The 12,767-nt window shown below is 51.4% G+C and overlaps 2 protein-coding genes across 5 annotated transcripts in view; both read right to left on the bottom strand.

Annotated features, from left to right (window-relative positions):
- NAPRT (nicotinate phosphoribosyltransferase) overlaps nucleotides 1-388 on the bottom strand; it is a 3,081-nt gene extending 2,693 nt beyond the window's left edge. The window contains 1 exon segment of the mRNA XM_010002148.1: nucleotides 367-388. Coding sequence (XP_010000450.1) covers nucleotides 367-388 — 22 coding nt within the window.
- A 520-nt stretch (nucleotides 389-908) lies between these two features.
- EEF1D (eukaryotic translation elongation factor 1 delta (guanine nucleotide exchange protein)) overlaps nucleotides 909-12,767 on the bottom strand; it is a 20,631-nt gene continuing 8,772 nt past the window's right edge. For 2 of the 4 annotated variants that reach the window (XM_010002145.1, XM_010002143.1), the window contains 5 exons: nucleotides 5,845-5,941; nucleotides 4,735-4,838; nucleotides 3,632-3,880; nucleotides 1,740-1,934; nucleotides 909-953 (listed from right to left, as the gene is read on the bottom strand). In XM_010002145.1, coding sequence (XP_010000447.1) covers nucleotides 915-953; nucleotides 1,740-1,934; nucleotides 3,632-3,880; nucleotides 4,735-4,838; nucleotides 5,845-5,941 — 684 coding nt within the window. In that variant the 3' untranslated portion in view covers nucleotides 909-914. Of the gene's footprint in view, nucleotides 954-1,739; nucleotides 1,935-3,631; nucleotides 3,881-4,730; nucleotides 4,839-5,844; nucleotides 5,942-7,818; nucleotides 7,885-12,767 lie in introns of all 4 variants that reach the window. The other 2 variants (XM_010002141.1, XM_010002142.1) reach the window with 2 other exon arrangements.

Below are 12,767 nucleotides of genomic sequence, written 5' to 3'. Positions count from 1 at the left end.
GGGGGGGTCCCAGTGTCCTTCAGGTTTCCCTGAGGGCTGAACCCCTCCAAAAAGTCCCCCTGAAGCCCCCCATGTCCCAGTCCCTCCCAGGTCTTCCTGTCCCTCATGTCCCCCTGTGAGCTGTCCCTGCCCCTCCTTAAGTTGCCTTGAGAGGTCCCCCTGTCCCCAGGGACTGTCCCTGTGCCCCCTAAGCCCCACTGGGGTGTCCCCCAAGTCCCCCCCACCCAAGGCCTGACCCTCTCCCCAAAGTCCCCCTGAGGGCTGTGTCCCTGTGCTCCCCAAATCCCCCATGTCCCTAAGGTCCCTCTGAGGGCCATCCCTGTGCCCCCCATGTCTGTCTGAGGGTTCTTCCTGTGCCCCCCATACCCCCTTGTCCCTCAGGCCCCATCCCTGTGTCCCCAGAGCCCCCCATGTCCCCCAGGCCTCTCTGCAGAGCTGTCCCTGCCAAGCAGGGGGGGCACAGGGATTGGGGGGGACACAGGGATTGGGGGGGACATGTAGAGGAGGGGAAGAGGGAACAGGTGGAAAGGGGGGACACGGGAAGGAGGGGTGAGGGAAGGACTGGGGACATGGAGAGGCAGGGACAGGAGGGAGGGAAGGATCAGGGACACGGGGGTTGGGGGGACACGGGGGCAAGGTGGATGCAAACACCCTTACACAGAGGCTGCTGAAACATAACATCACTCAGACCTTCATTCCAACCCCAAAATGGAGGCCACCTCTGCCACAAAACCCTTCCTTTGACAGCAGGAAGAAGGGAAATAACCCCCCAAGTCTCCCCAACAAATCCCTCCAAAGTTGCACTCAGCAGAAAAAACAAAAAGAAAACAAAACAATTTGCACTTCCCAATCCTGACCTTTATTAGTTACAGTTTCAGGTGGGGGAGGAAGGGATGGGGATACAGTTCTTGCCTCTAGATCTTGTTGAAGGCAGCAATGTCCACGCTCTGCACCTGAAAAGGAACAAAAGCAGCAGCCAGAGGTCACCCCAGGGTTTGGAGATGTTGATTCCAGACCTTCAAAATGCTCACAAAGCTCCAGCACAGCCCAGGTCCCTCCCAGGCCCAGGTCCCCAGCTGGGAGAAGAGGACTTGAAAAAAATTGTTCTTTAATACTCAGCAATCTGTCCCAACCCTGGGCTGGCTCCTGGATGCATCTTTAGCCATGGATCTTAACACCATTAAGATGCAGGGGCACAAATTCCTGATTTGCTCCAAATAGAAGCAGAAGACTGAGAAAAATGAATACAAGTGAGTATGTAACAAAAGCTGCTCCCCCAACAGCAGGACTCCTGAGCCTTCTGTCTATCACCAGGCACAGGGCTGGAGCCCCTACTGGCATTTCCATGAAGGAGGAAGGATGGAGGCATCTCCTCCAGCTTCAACCACCAAGGGTGGACATTTGTGTGTGACTACCCTGGTGGTGCATAAAAGCAGGAGTTCTCCAAAAGCAGCAGCTGGTGGGGGCTGGATAAGCAGCCAAGAGCCTGCAAATGGCTCCAGAAAATATCAGAACCTTTTGGGTTGGAAGGGACCTTAAAGATCATGTAGACAACTCCAAGACACCTGCACCAGTCAGCCTTAAAAAAAACCAGAAGACTATATTTAAATATACTACATGAGTGTCTTGGCAAGAAGACACCATCAATTCCACATGGTTTTCCTTCAAAAAAACCCCAATTTGCCAAAATCTGCAAATGAACCCACAGGTCATTACAGAGCTAGTGGAAAAAGACTTACATAGTCTTCAAACTTGGTGATCTCCTCCTCCAGGATGTCTGTCCCCACTTTCTCATCCTCCACCACGCACTGGATTTGGAGCTTCTTGATGCCATAGCCCACTGGGACCAGTTTGGAGGCTCCCCACACCAGCCCATCCATGTGGATGGACCGGACACATTCCTCCATCTTGGCCATGTCAGTCTCATCATCCCACTGGAAAAGTGTAAAGTAGGAACTTGAGTGTTCTCCTCCAGGTCACCATTGGACCCAAGTGACTTAGTCAACACTAAACCTCTTGGTATGTTTCAGCTGATCGAAGCTGTACCTCCACAGAACCCTTTTTGGTTGGAAAAGCCCTCCAAGATGATCAAATCCACCCATTCCTCCAGCCCTGCCAAGGCCACCACTGCCCCGTGTCCCTCAGCACCATCTCCAGGGCTTGGAAACCCCTCCAGGGATGGGGACTCCCTCCCTGCCCTGGGCAGCCTGGGCCAGGCCCTGACAACCCTTGCCAGGCAGGAATTGTTCCCCAGATCCAACCTCTCCCTCCCCTGGCACAACTTGAGGCCATTCCCTCTTGTCCCATCCCTGGTTCCTGGGGAGCAGAGCCCGACCCCCCTGGCTCCAACCTCCTCTCAGCAGCTGCAGAGCCAGCAGGTCTCCCCTCAGCCTCCTTTGCTCCAGGCTGGACACCCCCAGCTCCCTCAGCTGCTTATCACAAGTTCTCCAGACTCTTCTCCTTCTGCTCCAGCCCCTTCCCCAGCTCCCTTGCCCTTCTCTGGACACCCTCCAGCCTCTCCATGTCCTTCTTGCAGTGAGGGGTTCAAAACTGACCCCAGGATTTGAGATGCCTCCTCCCCTGTGCTGAGAATAGGACTATCCCTGCCCTCCCCACAAGAACTTGTGCTCCAGACCCTTCACCTTTTCTTGGCCATTCTCACCAGCATTAACCAATGGGTTGATTCAAGCTAAATCTGACTTGGCAGCAACACTGCAGAGCAGGTTGGTTTGATTCCACCTATAGGCCCTGCAGATGCAGGAGGATCCTCCCTGCAGCAAGAGAGGTGCTCCCTTTAAAGTGACTTTTGCCAAAGGGCATCTCTCTGAACATTAATCAGCCCAAAGTTTTCGTTCTACCACAACAACTGGGGTTTATTCCCATCTTTAGGGCATTTATCATGGAATGGTGAAGGTTGGAAGGGACCTTATAGATCATCAGGTTCCAACCTCCCTGCTATGAGCAGGGACACCTCCCACCAGACCAGGCTGCACAAGCCTCATCCAACCTGCCCTTGAACACCTCCAGGGAAGGGGCTTCCACAGCCTCCCTGGGCAACCTGTTCCAGTGCCTTCCTGCCCATCTTTTCTTCAATGAGAAAGAGCTACTCCTGCTCAGGTGAACCTGAGGGAACATCCTGCACTTGCCAAGCTGCAAGGGGAAGGGCAGCAGGGTGGAGGCTACAGATCCCAGCTGCAAAATCCCACCTCCCCCCTGACTCTTTGTTTGGAAATCATAGAATGGTTAAGAGTTAAAAGGGACCTCTACAGGTCATCCAGTCCAACCCCACCACAATAAGCAGGAGCATCTCACACTAGACCAGGTTGCTCAGAGCCCCATCAAGCCTGACCTTGAATGTCTCCAGGGATGGGGCCTCCACCACATCTCCAGGTAACCTGTTCCAGTGACCCACCACCCTCATATTAAATAACTTCTTTCTAATGTCCAACCTAAATCTGCTCTTTTCTAGCTTGAAACCATCACCCCTTGTCCTATCATTACACATCCTTGGGAGCAGCTCTTCCCCAGCCTTCTCACAGGCCCTTTCAGGCACTGGAAGGAGGAATTCTGTAGGTCCTATCTACACCAGCCCCCTTGGGGCTCAGGAGCTCCCCCCACTTCAGCTACTCACTGGCTTCACATCCAGCAGGATGGAAGACTTGGCAATCAGACCAGGTTTCTTGGCCTTCTTCTCCGCATACTGGCGCAGCCTTTCCTCCCGGACTTTGGCAGCCTCTTGGTCTTCCTCTTCATCATCACTCCCAAAAAGGTCAATGTCATCATCATCATCTTCCTCTGCAGCAGCTGGTTCAGCTTTCTTTGCTGGTGAAGCTGATGGGAGCTCCACCTTTTTAGAGGGAACACTGAAAGGTTCCACTTTCTTCATCAGGGTGACGTCCATTCAAGGTTGCATGAAGGAAAAAGGGGAGAAGATTAACCTGGAGGTGAAGCACCTCCAGGTGCAGCACCTGGGAGAAGCCCAGGAAGAGAAGCCTACACTGCTCAAGATAGTGAGAAGATGGCTCAACACCATGTCATTTGGGTGAAGAATCAGCTACTGGCCATCAAAATAGGACATTTGACCAGATGGACCTTTGAAACAGAGCAGATTTTAGAGCAAAAGCCACCAGGTAGCCAAGAGCTGATCCTCCTCCTAAGGACTCAGGATGTCCAGACCCTGAGAGTCCAGGTGGGACAGCAGCTGGGAACAAAACCAAGTGTCTTCTCCTGACACGAGGATGACTGCAGAGACCACCAGCACTGCTGGTAGCTCATCTTTCAACCAACACCTAGAGCTGATCACACTGGTGCCAAACACTCAGCTCCCTCAGAGTTTTATCTTAATTAAATTAAATTCCTTCTTATAGGGAATTTTTTTTTTTAAATTCTGCTAATTTATGGTAACGATGCCACATTTTACCCGGTGCCTGCTGAGAAACCCACAGCACCCTGAGCTAAATGCAGATCAAATCAACCAAAACCAACCTATACAATCAACCAAAACTCCCACAGATCTGCAGTAGATGAAGTTGCTGGTTTTGGGGGCAAGAACATTCCTCCTTCCACGTCCTGTTTGGGGAAGATGAAGCAGCAGCAGCTGCCAAAATGGATGGAAAAAACCCCTGCAAATTCATCCCAACTAGGAGCTTTTCTTCCTCCTCAGGAGATCTTGGAAAATAACCTGGCACTTTGGGATTGTGAAGCACTGAAGGACAGCACTTTGTCCAAGCTCACCTGGGTTGGAGGAACTGGTGAGGGCTGGTGAGAGGTAGATGACTTCTCCAGAGCATTCAGGCGGCTTTCCAACCTGAAGATGGACATCTGAAGGTCTGAGACAACTGTCAGAAGAAAGGGGGGGGGAAGGGAATAAAAAGAACCACCTTGTAGGTTCTGCATCAGGTCTTCACCACAGGAAAGCTGGGGAGGGACTTCTACAAGGGCTTGGAGTGAGGGGACAACAGGGGATGGATTCAAACTGGAAGAGGGGAGATTTAGGTAAGACATGAGGAGAGTTGGGGTGTTCAGCCTGGAGAAGAGAAGGCTCCAGGGAGCCCTTAGAGCACCTTGGAGGAACTGGTGAGGGCTGGTGAGAGGTAGATGACTTCTCCAGAGCATTCAGGCGGCTTTCCAACCTGAAGATGGACATCTGAAGGTCTGAGACAACTGTCAGAAGAAAGGGGGGGGGAAGGGAATAAAAAGAACCACCTTGTAGGTTCTGCATCAGGTCTTCACCACAGGAAAGCTGGGGAGGGACTTCTACAAGGGCTTGGAGTGAGGGGACAACAGGGGATGGATTCAAACTGGAAGAGGGGAGATTTAGGTAAGACATGAGGAGAGTTGGGGTGTTCAGCCTGGAGAAGAGAAGGCTCCAGGGAGCCCTTAGAGCACCTGCCAGTGCCTGCAGGGGCTCCAGGAAAGCTGGGGAGGGACCTGGAACAAGGGCAGGGAGGGATGGGAGCAGGGGGAAGGGTTTCCAGCTGGCAGAGGGAGCTGGAGCTGAGATGTGGGGGAGAAATTCTGGGCTGTGAGGGTGAGGAGAGCCTGGCCCAGGTTGCCCAGGGAAGCTGTGGCTGCCCTATCCCTGGCAGTGTTGAAGGGCAGGTGGGAACTAGATGGTCTTTAAGGTTCCTTCCCACCTGAACCACTCAGTGATTCTATGATTCAGTCAGGAAAAATTTGCTTCTGCTCAGACTGGGCTTTAAAACCCACCAGTTGCCCCAGGTCAAGATGGGGCAAAGCTCTGATGGAGACACTTGCCACATGCTCACCTTCCAAGAGACAAACCCAACAAGGGACACACCCCAGCAGAAGCAGGACCCCATCCAAGAAGCTTCTCCCACTTACCACTGCGGAGGTTTTGATTTTCTACCTCCAGGTGAGAAATTCTGGCAAGGAGCTCATTTTGGTCACCAGCAGGCCCAGGAGAGGTGGTGTTTGCACTCTGCAAGAAGGAAAACCAAGATGGAACAAAGCTGGTCAACCACCCACCCCCAGCTCAGAGGTTCAGAGAAGCAAAACCAGAGTCATGACTTCAGGGAAAGAAGAGAAACTGGAGAGCTGATCTAGGAACATTTTGATTCTAGCTCTACAGGGGGAAGCATCTCAAGAAGCTTCAGCTGGCAGAGAGGAGCAAAGGGTAAATTTCTCTGCAGTGTGAGGTCACAGGCTGCCACAAAACACACAAGTTTGGAGATGTTTGGAGCTGGGCTCCTCAGAAAAACTGAGGCACAGAAGAGACCTCCCCAGTGTCACACAGCAAGTCCCTGGGGAAGCTGGAAAGAGCTCCTGGCATCTTTATACTCCCAACTTCCCCAGTCCAGCCTTTAATTCCTCTCAAAACCACCTGAACCCATTTCAACACATCCTGAAGAGCAATTACACCCCATCCAGCTTCAGAAGTGTTTAAATGGCAAAAAAGTTGGGTTTTAAAAATATTTTTAAGGAGGCCCCACCCTAGAAATTCCAACCAAAGGGAAAGAAACCCAGAGGATTTCACATTGAAGTGTCATTTAGAACTGAATACAACAAGAGAGGAAATAAGTCATGCCCTTCCCAGTGCACCCTGCAGTGATGATGTGGTTCTTGGTTGCTTAGAGATCTTGAGATCTCAGATGATCACTTAGGATGGAGGAGAACAGGGGTCAGAATGAGGAACAGGTGGCACAGGGAGAGCAGGGCTGGGAGATGCCAGGCCCTGGGGTGGAGCAGTGGGAGCTGCTCTAGCAGGAAGGTCAAAGAGACTCTTCTTCACCCACCCAAATAGAAACAGGGGCCAAAAAAGCATCATGGAGCTCATATTGGAGGCAGGCTCAGGAACACAAAGGCAGATCTGCAGTCCCTGGTCAGCCCCAAACTTGCACCCTCAGTGAGTTTGCTGACCACACCAAGCTGGGTGGTGACACACTGCAAGGGAGGGGGACATCCAGAAGGACCTGGAGAGGTGGGCAAACTGTATGAAGTTCAACAAGGTCAAGTGAAAGGTCCTGCACAGGGGTTGGGGCAACTCCAAGCACAGACACAGACTGGGGAGCAAATGGATCTAAAACAGCCCTGAGGAGAAGGACTTGGGGGTGTTGGGTGACAAGAAGCTCAACATGAGCCCAGAAATCCCTCCATGACGTGGGCTGGATCCCCAGCAGCATGGCCAGCAGGGCCAGGGAGGGGATTGTCCCCTCTGCTGAGACCCCCTGCAGGGCTGGAGCCAGGCTGGGGTCCCCAGCACAGGAAGGACACGGAGCTGTTGGAGAGAGGCCAGAGGAGGCCCCAGAGATGCTGGGAGGGCTGGAGCAGCCCTGCTCTGGAGCCAGGCTGGGAGAGCTGGGGTGTTCAGCCTGGAGAAGAGAAGGCTCCAGGGAGACCTGAGAGCACCTTCCAGGGCCTGAAGGGGTTCCAGGAAAGCTGGGGAGGTGCTTGGGACAAGGGCAGGGAGGGATGGGAGCAGGGGGAAGGGTTTCCAGCTGGCAGAGGGAGCTGGAGATGAGATATGAGGGAGAAATTCTGGGCTGTGACGGGGTTTGGAGAAGCCTGATCTGGTGGGAGGTGTCCCTGCCCATGGCAGGGGGGTTGGAATGAGATGATCTTTAGGCTCCCTTCCCAGCCAAACCAGTCCATGACTCTGTGACACCAGGCTGGCAGACCTCAAAACCCCAAGCAGAAGACCCTATTACATAAAGTGAGCTACACCACGTGCTGAAGGACAAACACTTCTCATCACAAGGATGGAGAACTTGGCCCACCTCTCTGAGGCAGGGCTGTCCTTGCCCTACAATGTCCTCTCAACATCACACACCCAGCTCCATCCATGCACAGGTGACTTACAGTTGAGCGGCCCGACTGCCTCTTGTGACGGGCAGGAGCTTCTTTACTACGAGGAACTGTCTTCTGCTGCAAAGGGCAAAAGGTTTGGGGGATGTTTTGGTTCAACAGGGAAGGTGGAAAAGGATTTAACTCATGCTGGAGACATCAGTTCAAGTGCAGGAAGCAGATCCACATGCAGGACAAGTGGTCAAGCCATGAGCTACAGCCTCACACAAGCACAAAGCTTGCCCAGCAACACTGATCCATGAGCTCTGTCATCTCCCAGGTAAAACACCTCAGTGCCTGCAGGAAGGTCACACAGCTGGGTGGCAGAACTAGGCTGAGATGCCTAGAGCATCATCCCTCAAGTCACCTCATCTCTTAAAATCAGAGGTGGAGCAGGTAGGTGCACTGCTGCCAAGGTCTCCTCTCAATAGATAAAAACTCATACTTGACAGAAGAACATGCAAAGTCAGCAAGACTTTTAAAAAGTCCCCAGTAAAGCACCACAACAGCTGGATGAGACCCCTGCAGGGGCTTCCATCCTCACTTGGCCACGAGAAGAGAGGCTGCTGGCCACGGTGGGCTTATCCCACTGGGCCACCCTGCAACACCAAGGACAAATATGAAAGCTCAGATCAACTCCTTGCCCGAACTCTCCTGTCCTAGTCAGACCATCAGGGCCAAGATCTACGTTAACTTCACTGAAACCCTGGCAACTCTCACATCCATCCCCACCCCTTGAGAAGGCTCTTCTTGGTTTGACTCAGGAGCTGTGACACCTGCAAAAGTAAGATGCAGAGCTGGGATTTTATCCCCCTCCATAACAGCTGGCCCAGCTGCTCAGCAGGCACCACAGATGTCTGGCACTCTGAGGTCTGAGCCCAAAGGTGACACGTGCCAGCAGGCCCTGGGGTGACCCAGGACACATCCATGGATGTTCAAGACTCTGCAAGGTGGCTACAGCTTGGCCAGGGTACCCTCAATCTCAGGACAATCCTGCCTGCTTCATGTGGTGGTGTCACTAAGGGGAAGGGTTGGAGAAAATCACAGACATTTTCCTAAAAAAAACCCACCAAAACCTCATTTTGTTACTGCAACAGAACTTGGGAGCTGTATAAAACCCCAGGACACCAACCTAGCTGTCTGCACAGCTCTGAGGAGCACCCAGGGAAGTGAGCAGAGCAAGGATGAGCTCTGCAATGCGCCAGTTCCTTCCCTTTTCACCCCCACTTTGCCAGCTGGCACTGAGCCTGCAGGTGAAAAGACATCCAGGCTGCAAATGCAGATCAAGAAGCTCAGAGGAGAGATGGCTGCACGTGGCCAGTTGTGGAGCCACCAACATAAGGAGGACATGGAGTTGTTGTAGTGAGTCCATGAAGATGACAGGAGGACTGGAGCAGCTCTGCTCTGGAGACAGGCTGGGAGAGTTGGGATGTTCAGCCTGGAGAAGAGAAGGCTCCAGGGAGACCTTAGAGCCCCTGCCAGTGCCTGAAGGGGCTCCAGGAAAGCTGGGGAGGGACTTGGGACAAGGGCAGGGAGGAATGGGAGCAGGGGGAAGGGTTTCCAGCTGGCAGAGAGAGCTGGAGATGAGATGTGAGGGAGAAATTCTGGGCTGTGAGGGTGGGGAGACCCTGGCCCAGGTTGCCCAGAGAAGCTGTGGTTGCCTCATCCCTGGCAGTGTTGAAGGGCAGGTTGGATGGGGCTTGGAGCAGCCTGGGCTGCTGGGAGGTGTCCCTGCCCATGCAGGGGGGTCAGAACCTGATGATCTTTAAGGTCCCCTTCCAACCTTCACCATTCTATGAAAAACAAACCTATTTCATGGATGTGGAGATACAAGACCTTTCCCCTCAGGTGGGTCCAGCTGAACTCTGGAAACATGGAATGTTTAGCCATGGCTGGATACACAAAAGTGACCTGTGGGGGAGTGATGCTCAAGAACTAAGAGAGGTTTTTCCCACCCAAGAGGAGCAGGATGGGTACTGGCTGGTTTCCTACAGAAGGTGTGACCTTGCCCTGCACACAGGTCTGTTCCTAAACACTTGAGCAAGAGCAGAGGTTTTCCGGAAGCTTTTCTTGTTTGAAACCCACACAAACGTGCTTTGTGAGAGGGAGCCTGGACAGAGAGAGGAACAAGAGAGCTTCAGTCCCCCACCAGCCACCCACCCAGAGTCATCCCTTTTGTCTTCTCTACCCCAGGGAGAGGTAGGATGTGAGAGTTCAGTCCTGTTGGACTTGTTGCTGACCTGAGAGCAAGTCACTCTCCTTGCCTCAGGTCCCCCAGCTGGAAGACCTTTCTCCACGTGTGGTCTCCATGCCACCAGCTGCAGTACTGCAGTAATTAACAACCTTGGTATCTTGTAGAGCATCAGTCATTGAACATATGTCAACTGGAGAGGACTGTTCAAAGCACACGTGACCACTCAAACCGGGATGACAGGTATGTGCAAACAAATGTTTCCAGCATCAGACCTTTGTACCTTTCTTCAGGAGGTAACAAACCACTGCCTCAGCCCTTCTCCTGCTCACCCACACCTTGCAGAACACCAGCTGAAGCAGAGCTGAAACCAGCCCTGGCTGAATTTGACAGCAAAAGGAAGACTCTCATCTTCCATCTCCACACCTTACAAGAGCCAACTCTTCACTTCCTCCATCTTCAGACTCCTGACAATAACTGTGCATCTTCAGGTGGAAGGTAAGACCAAACCCTGACCATAAAAACAAGCTTCACTACGACTCTGTAGGACACACAGTATAAATCTGGCTTTCTGAAACACAAAGTCTAAGCATGTTCTGAAGTCAAGCCTGCCCTGTGTCCAAGATGAATGATGAACTTTCCAAAAACGTGAGCCACAAAAGCTGATGTTTCAGGTTTCTTTCTCAACAGCTCAGCCTTTCTAACCCACTCATGAACACAGAAGATCTGATGGTGGTTCCAGGGCAGAGAACTGGCAGTGTGGAAAAATTAAAAAGCTTGAATTCTCTGGGGTATTGTGCAAGTCAGAGCAAGGCAGGATCAGTTACACTAAGTTCCTTAGCTAAGGGACTACGAATTTTGGGAGCAGAATGGCAGCTGCAGTTTAGATACACGATGGAGTGGCCCAGCAATGCAGCCTAGGGTGCACAACAGGGATTCTCCCATACACTTTGTGCACAACATGATGCTTTTCCTTCAAGCCTCTACTGGGGAGTCTCAGCTCACTTTTTGCAACACCCCAGATTCCAGTTTTAAGGCCCTATGGCTCAGTCCTGACCTTAAATCCTCAAGCCCACCAGGCTTTCTTCACAGGAACAATAACAAAAAAAAAAAATCCAGGATGAATTTTCATATTAAAACACATCCCACAGGGTTGGAAAGGAGTTAATAACAGTCTCCAATTCCTGGCCTGGTGCTTTGCCAGTTCCCCCATGACAGGGCCTGGGTGATCCACTTCTACATGCTTCTGACACAAAGAAGCTCTTTAATAGGAGTGACAGGGCCAGGGTATGAAACTCATCTTTGGCAAATCACAAATTATTCTACCAAATGGCAAATATGCCTCCAGGACAGAGCAGCAGCACTCCCAGATCATTTGTCTTTAGGTTTCCTGGCCCTACTCACCACATCCAACCTCTGCTCCTGGAGGAAAGACAGGTCTTGGAGGAAGCAGCCACCTGGCCCAGTCTGAAAAGGTTGGGTCTTTGATGAAAAGATTTAATGTAAAGACACAAAAGGTCTTTCCAAAGGCATTTCAACTCTTATCAGTGCAGAGTTCTCCAACCCTGTGGCTCATTTCTCCCTGTATTTGTTTTACTAAAGTCCAAACTAAAACTCTTTGATAGGGACTGATGGTCTCTACAAGCCCAAACATCATTTCAGATGTGAATTTAAATAAGCTAGTTCAAGAAAATCTTCCTTAGGCTGTTGGCTGAACTACTGAAATAAGGAACCAGTACTAGGAAACTTCCAATATTTTCCTTCTCAGTAGGCTTTGCTTGGTTTTTTATTTTATTATTACTAAATTGTCCCAATTTTCCACTGATTCCCATGACCACTGAATCTAACCAAATTTAACCCTTTTCCACCAATTTTGCCCTCCTCTTCCAAGTACTGAGCATCTTGGATTGCTCAGTTGGAGCAGTTGCAGAATCCAGTTCAACAGGCAGAGGGAAAGCAATTAGCCAAACTCCTTCACATTCATCCCAAATATCCACAGCTCCTTTCTGCTTGTGTTAAGGAGGAATATGAAATATTCCCCTTGAGAAAGGCTTAATTCCCTGTTTTTGCACTGGTCTAGAGAGAGACTGAGGGTTTTGAACACCCCAAGAGGGAGTTATGAGGCCAAATCAATAAGGGATTGATACCTGTGGATGAAAAGTAAGGGCAGGTACAAAGAAGTCCCACTGCAGAGGTAAGAAATCAAGATGCATGGGATGAATTTTCTTCACCCATAAACCAGTCCACTTACTGATTTAGGATCTCACCTTCCTCTTGAAAAATTAAGAGCTTTAGCAGTGCTGTCTGGGCATGCAGTGATAGGACAAGGCTAATGGTTTTAAACTGGAAGAGGGGGGATCTAGGTTAGATATTAGGAGCAAGTGAATTCTCTGTGAGGGTGATGAGATATGGAACAGGTTGTCCAGGGAAGCTGTGGCTGCCCCATCCCTGGAAGTGTTGAAGGGCAGGTTGGACGAGGCTCTAAGCAACTTGATTTAGGGAGGTGTCCCTGCCCAGGCAGGGGGGTTGGATCTAGATGATCTTTAAGGTCCCTTCCAACCCAAACCACACATCAGCACATAAACACCTCCAGAAAAGATGTGACTGAACTTTTACAGGATGATCCACACCTCCAGCTGGCAGCCAAGCTGGATTCCCTGGATGCAGCAGGTGGAAGTAGTCCTTTGTTTTTTGCACATACCCTAACTGAAAGCCACACAGGAAAAAGAAGGTGGCAGCTCATTGTACCCCAAGAGAGAGACACACATTCCTG

Source organism: Chaetura pelagica, unplaced genomic scaffold (genome assembly GCF_000747805.2).
Source record: "Chaetura pelagica isolate M959 unplaced genomic scaffold, ChaPel_1.0 scaffold297, whole genome shotgun sequence".
Classification (NCBI taxonomy): domain Eukaryota; kingdom Metazoa; phylum Chordata; class Aves; order Apodiformes; family Apodidae; genus Chaetura; species Chaetura pelagica.
The sequence above is the reverse complement of the archived record's forward strand: the minus strand, read 5'-3'. Positions and strand labels throughout refer to the sequence as shown.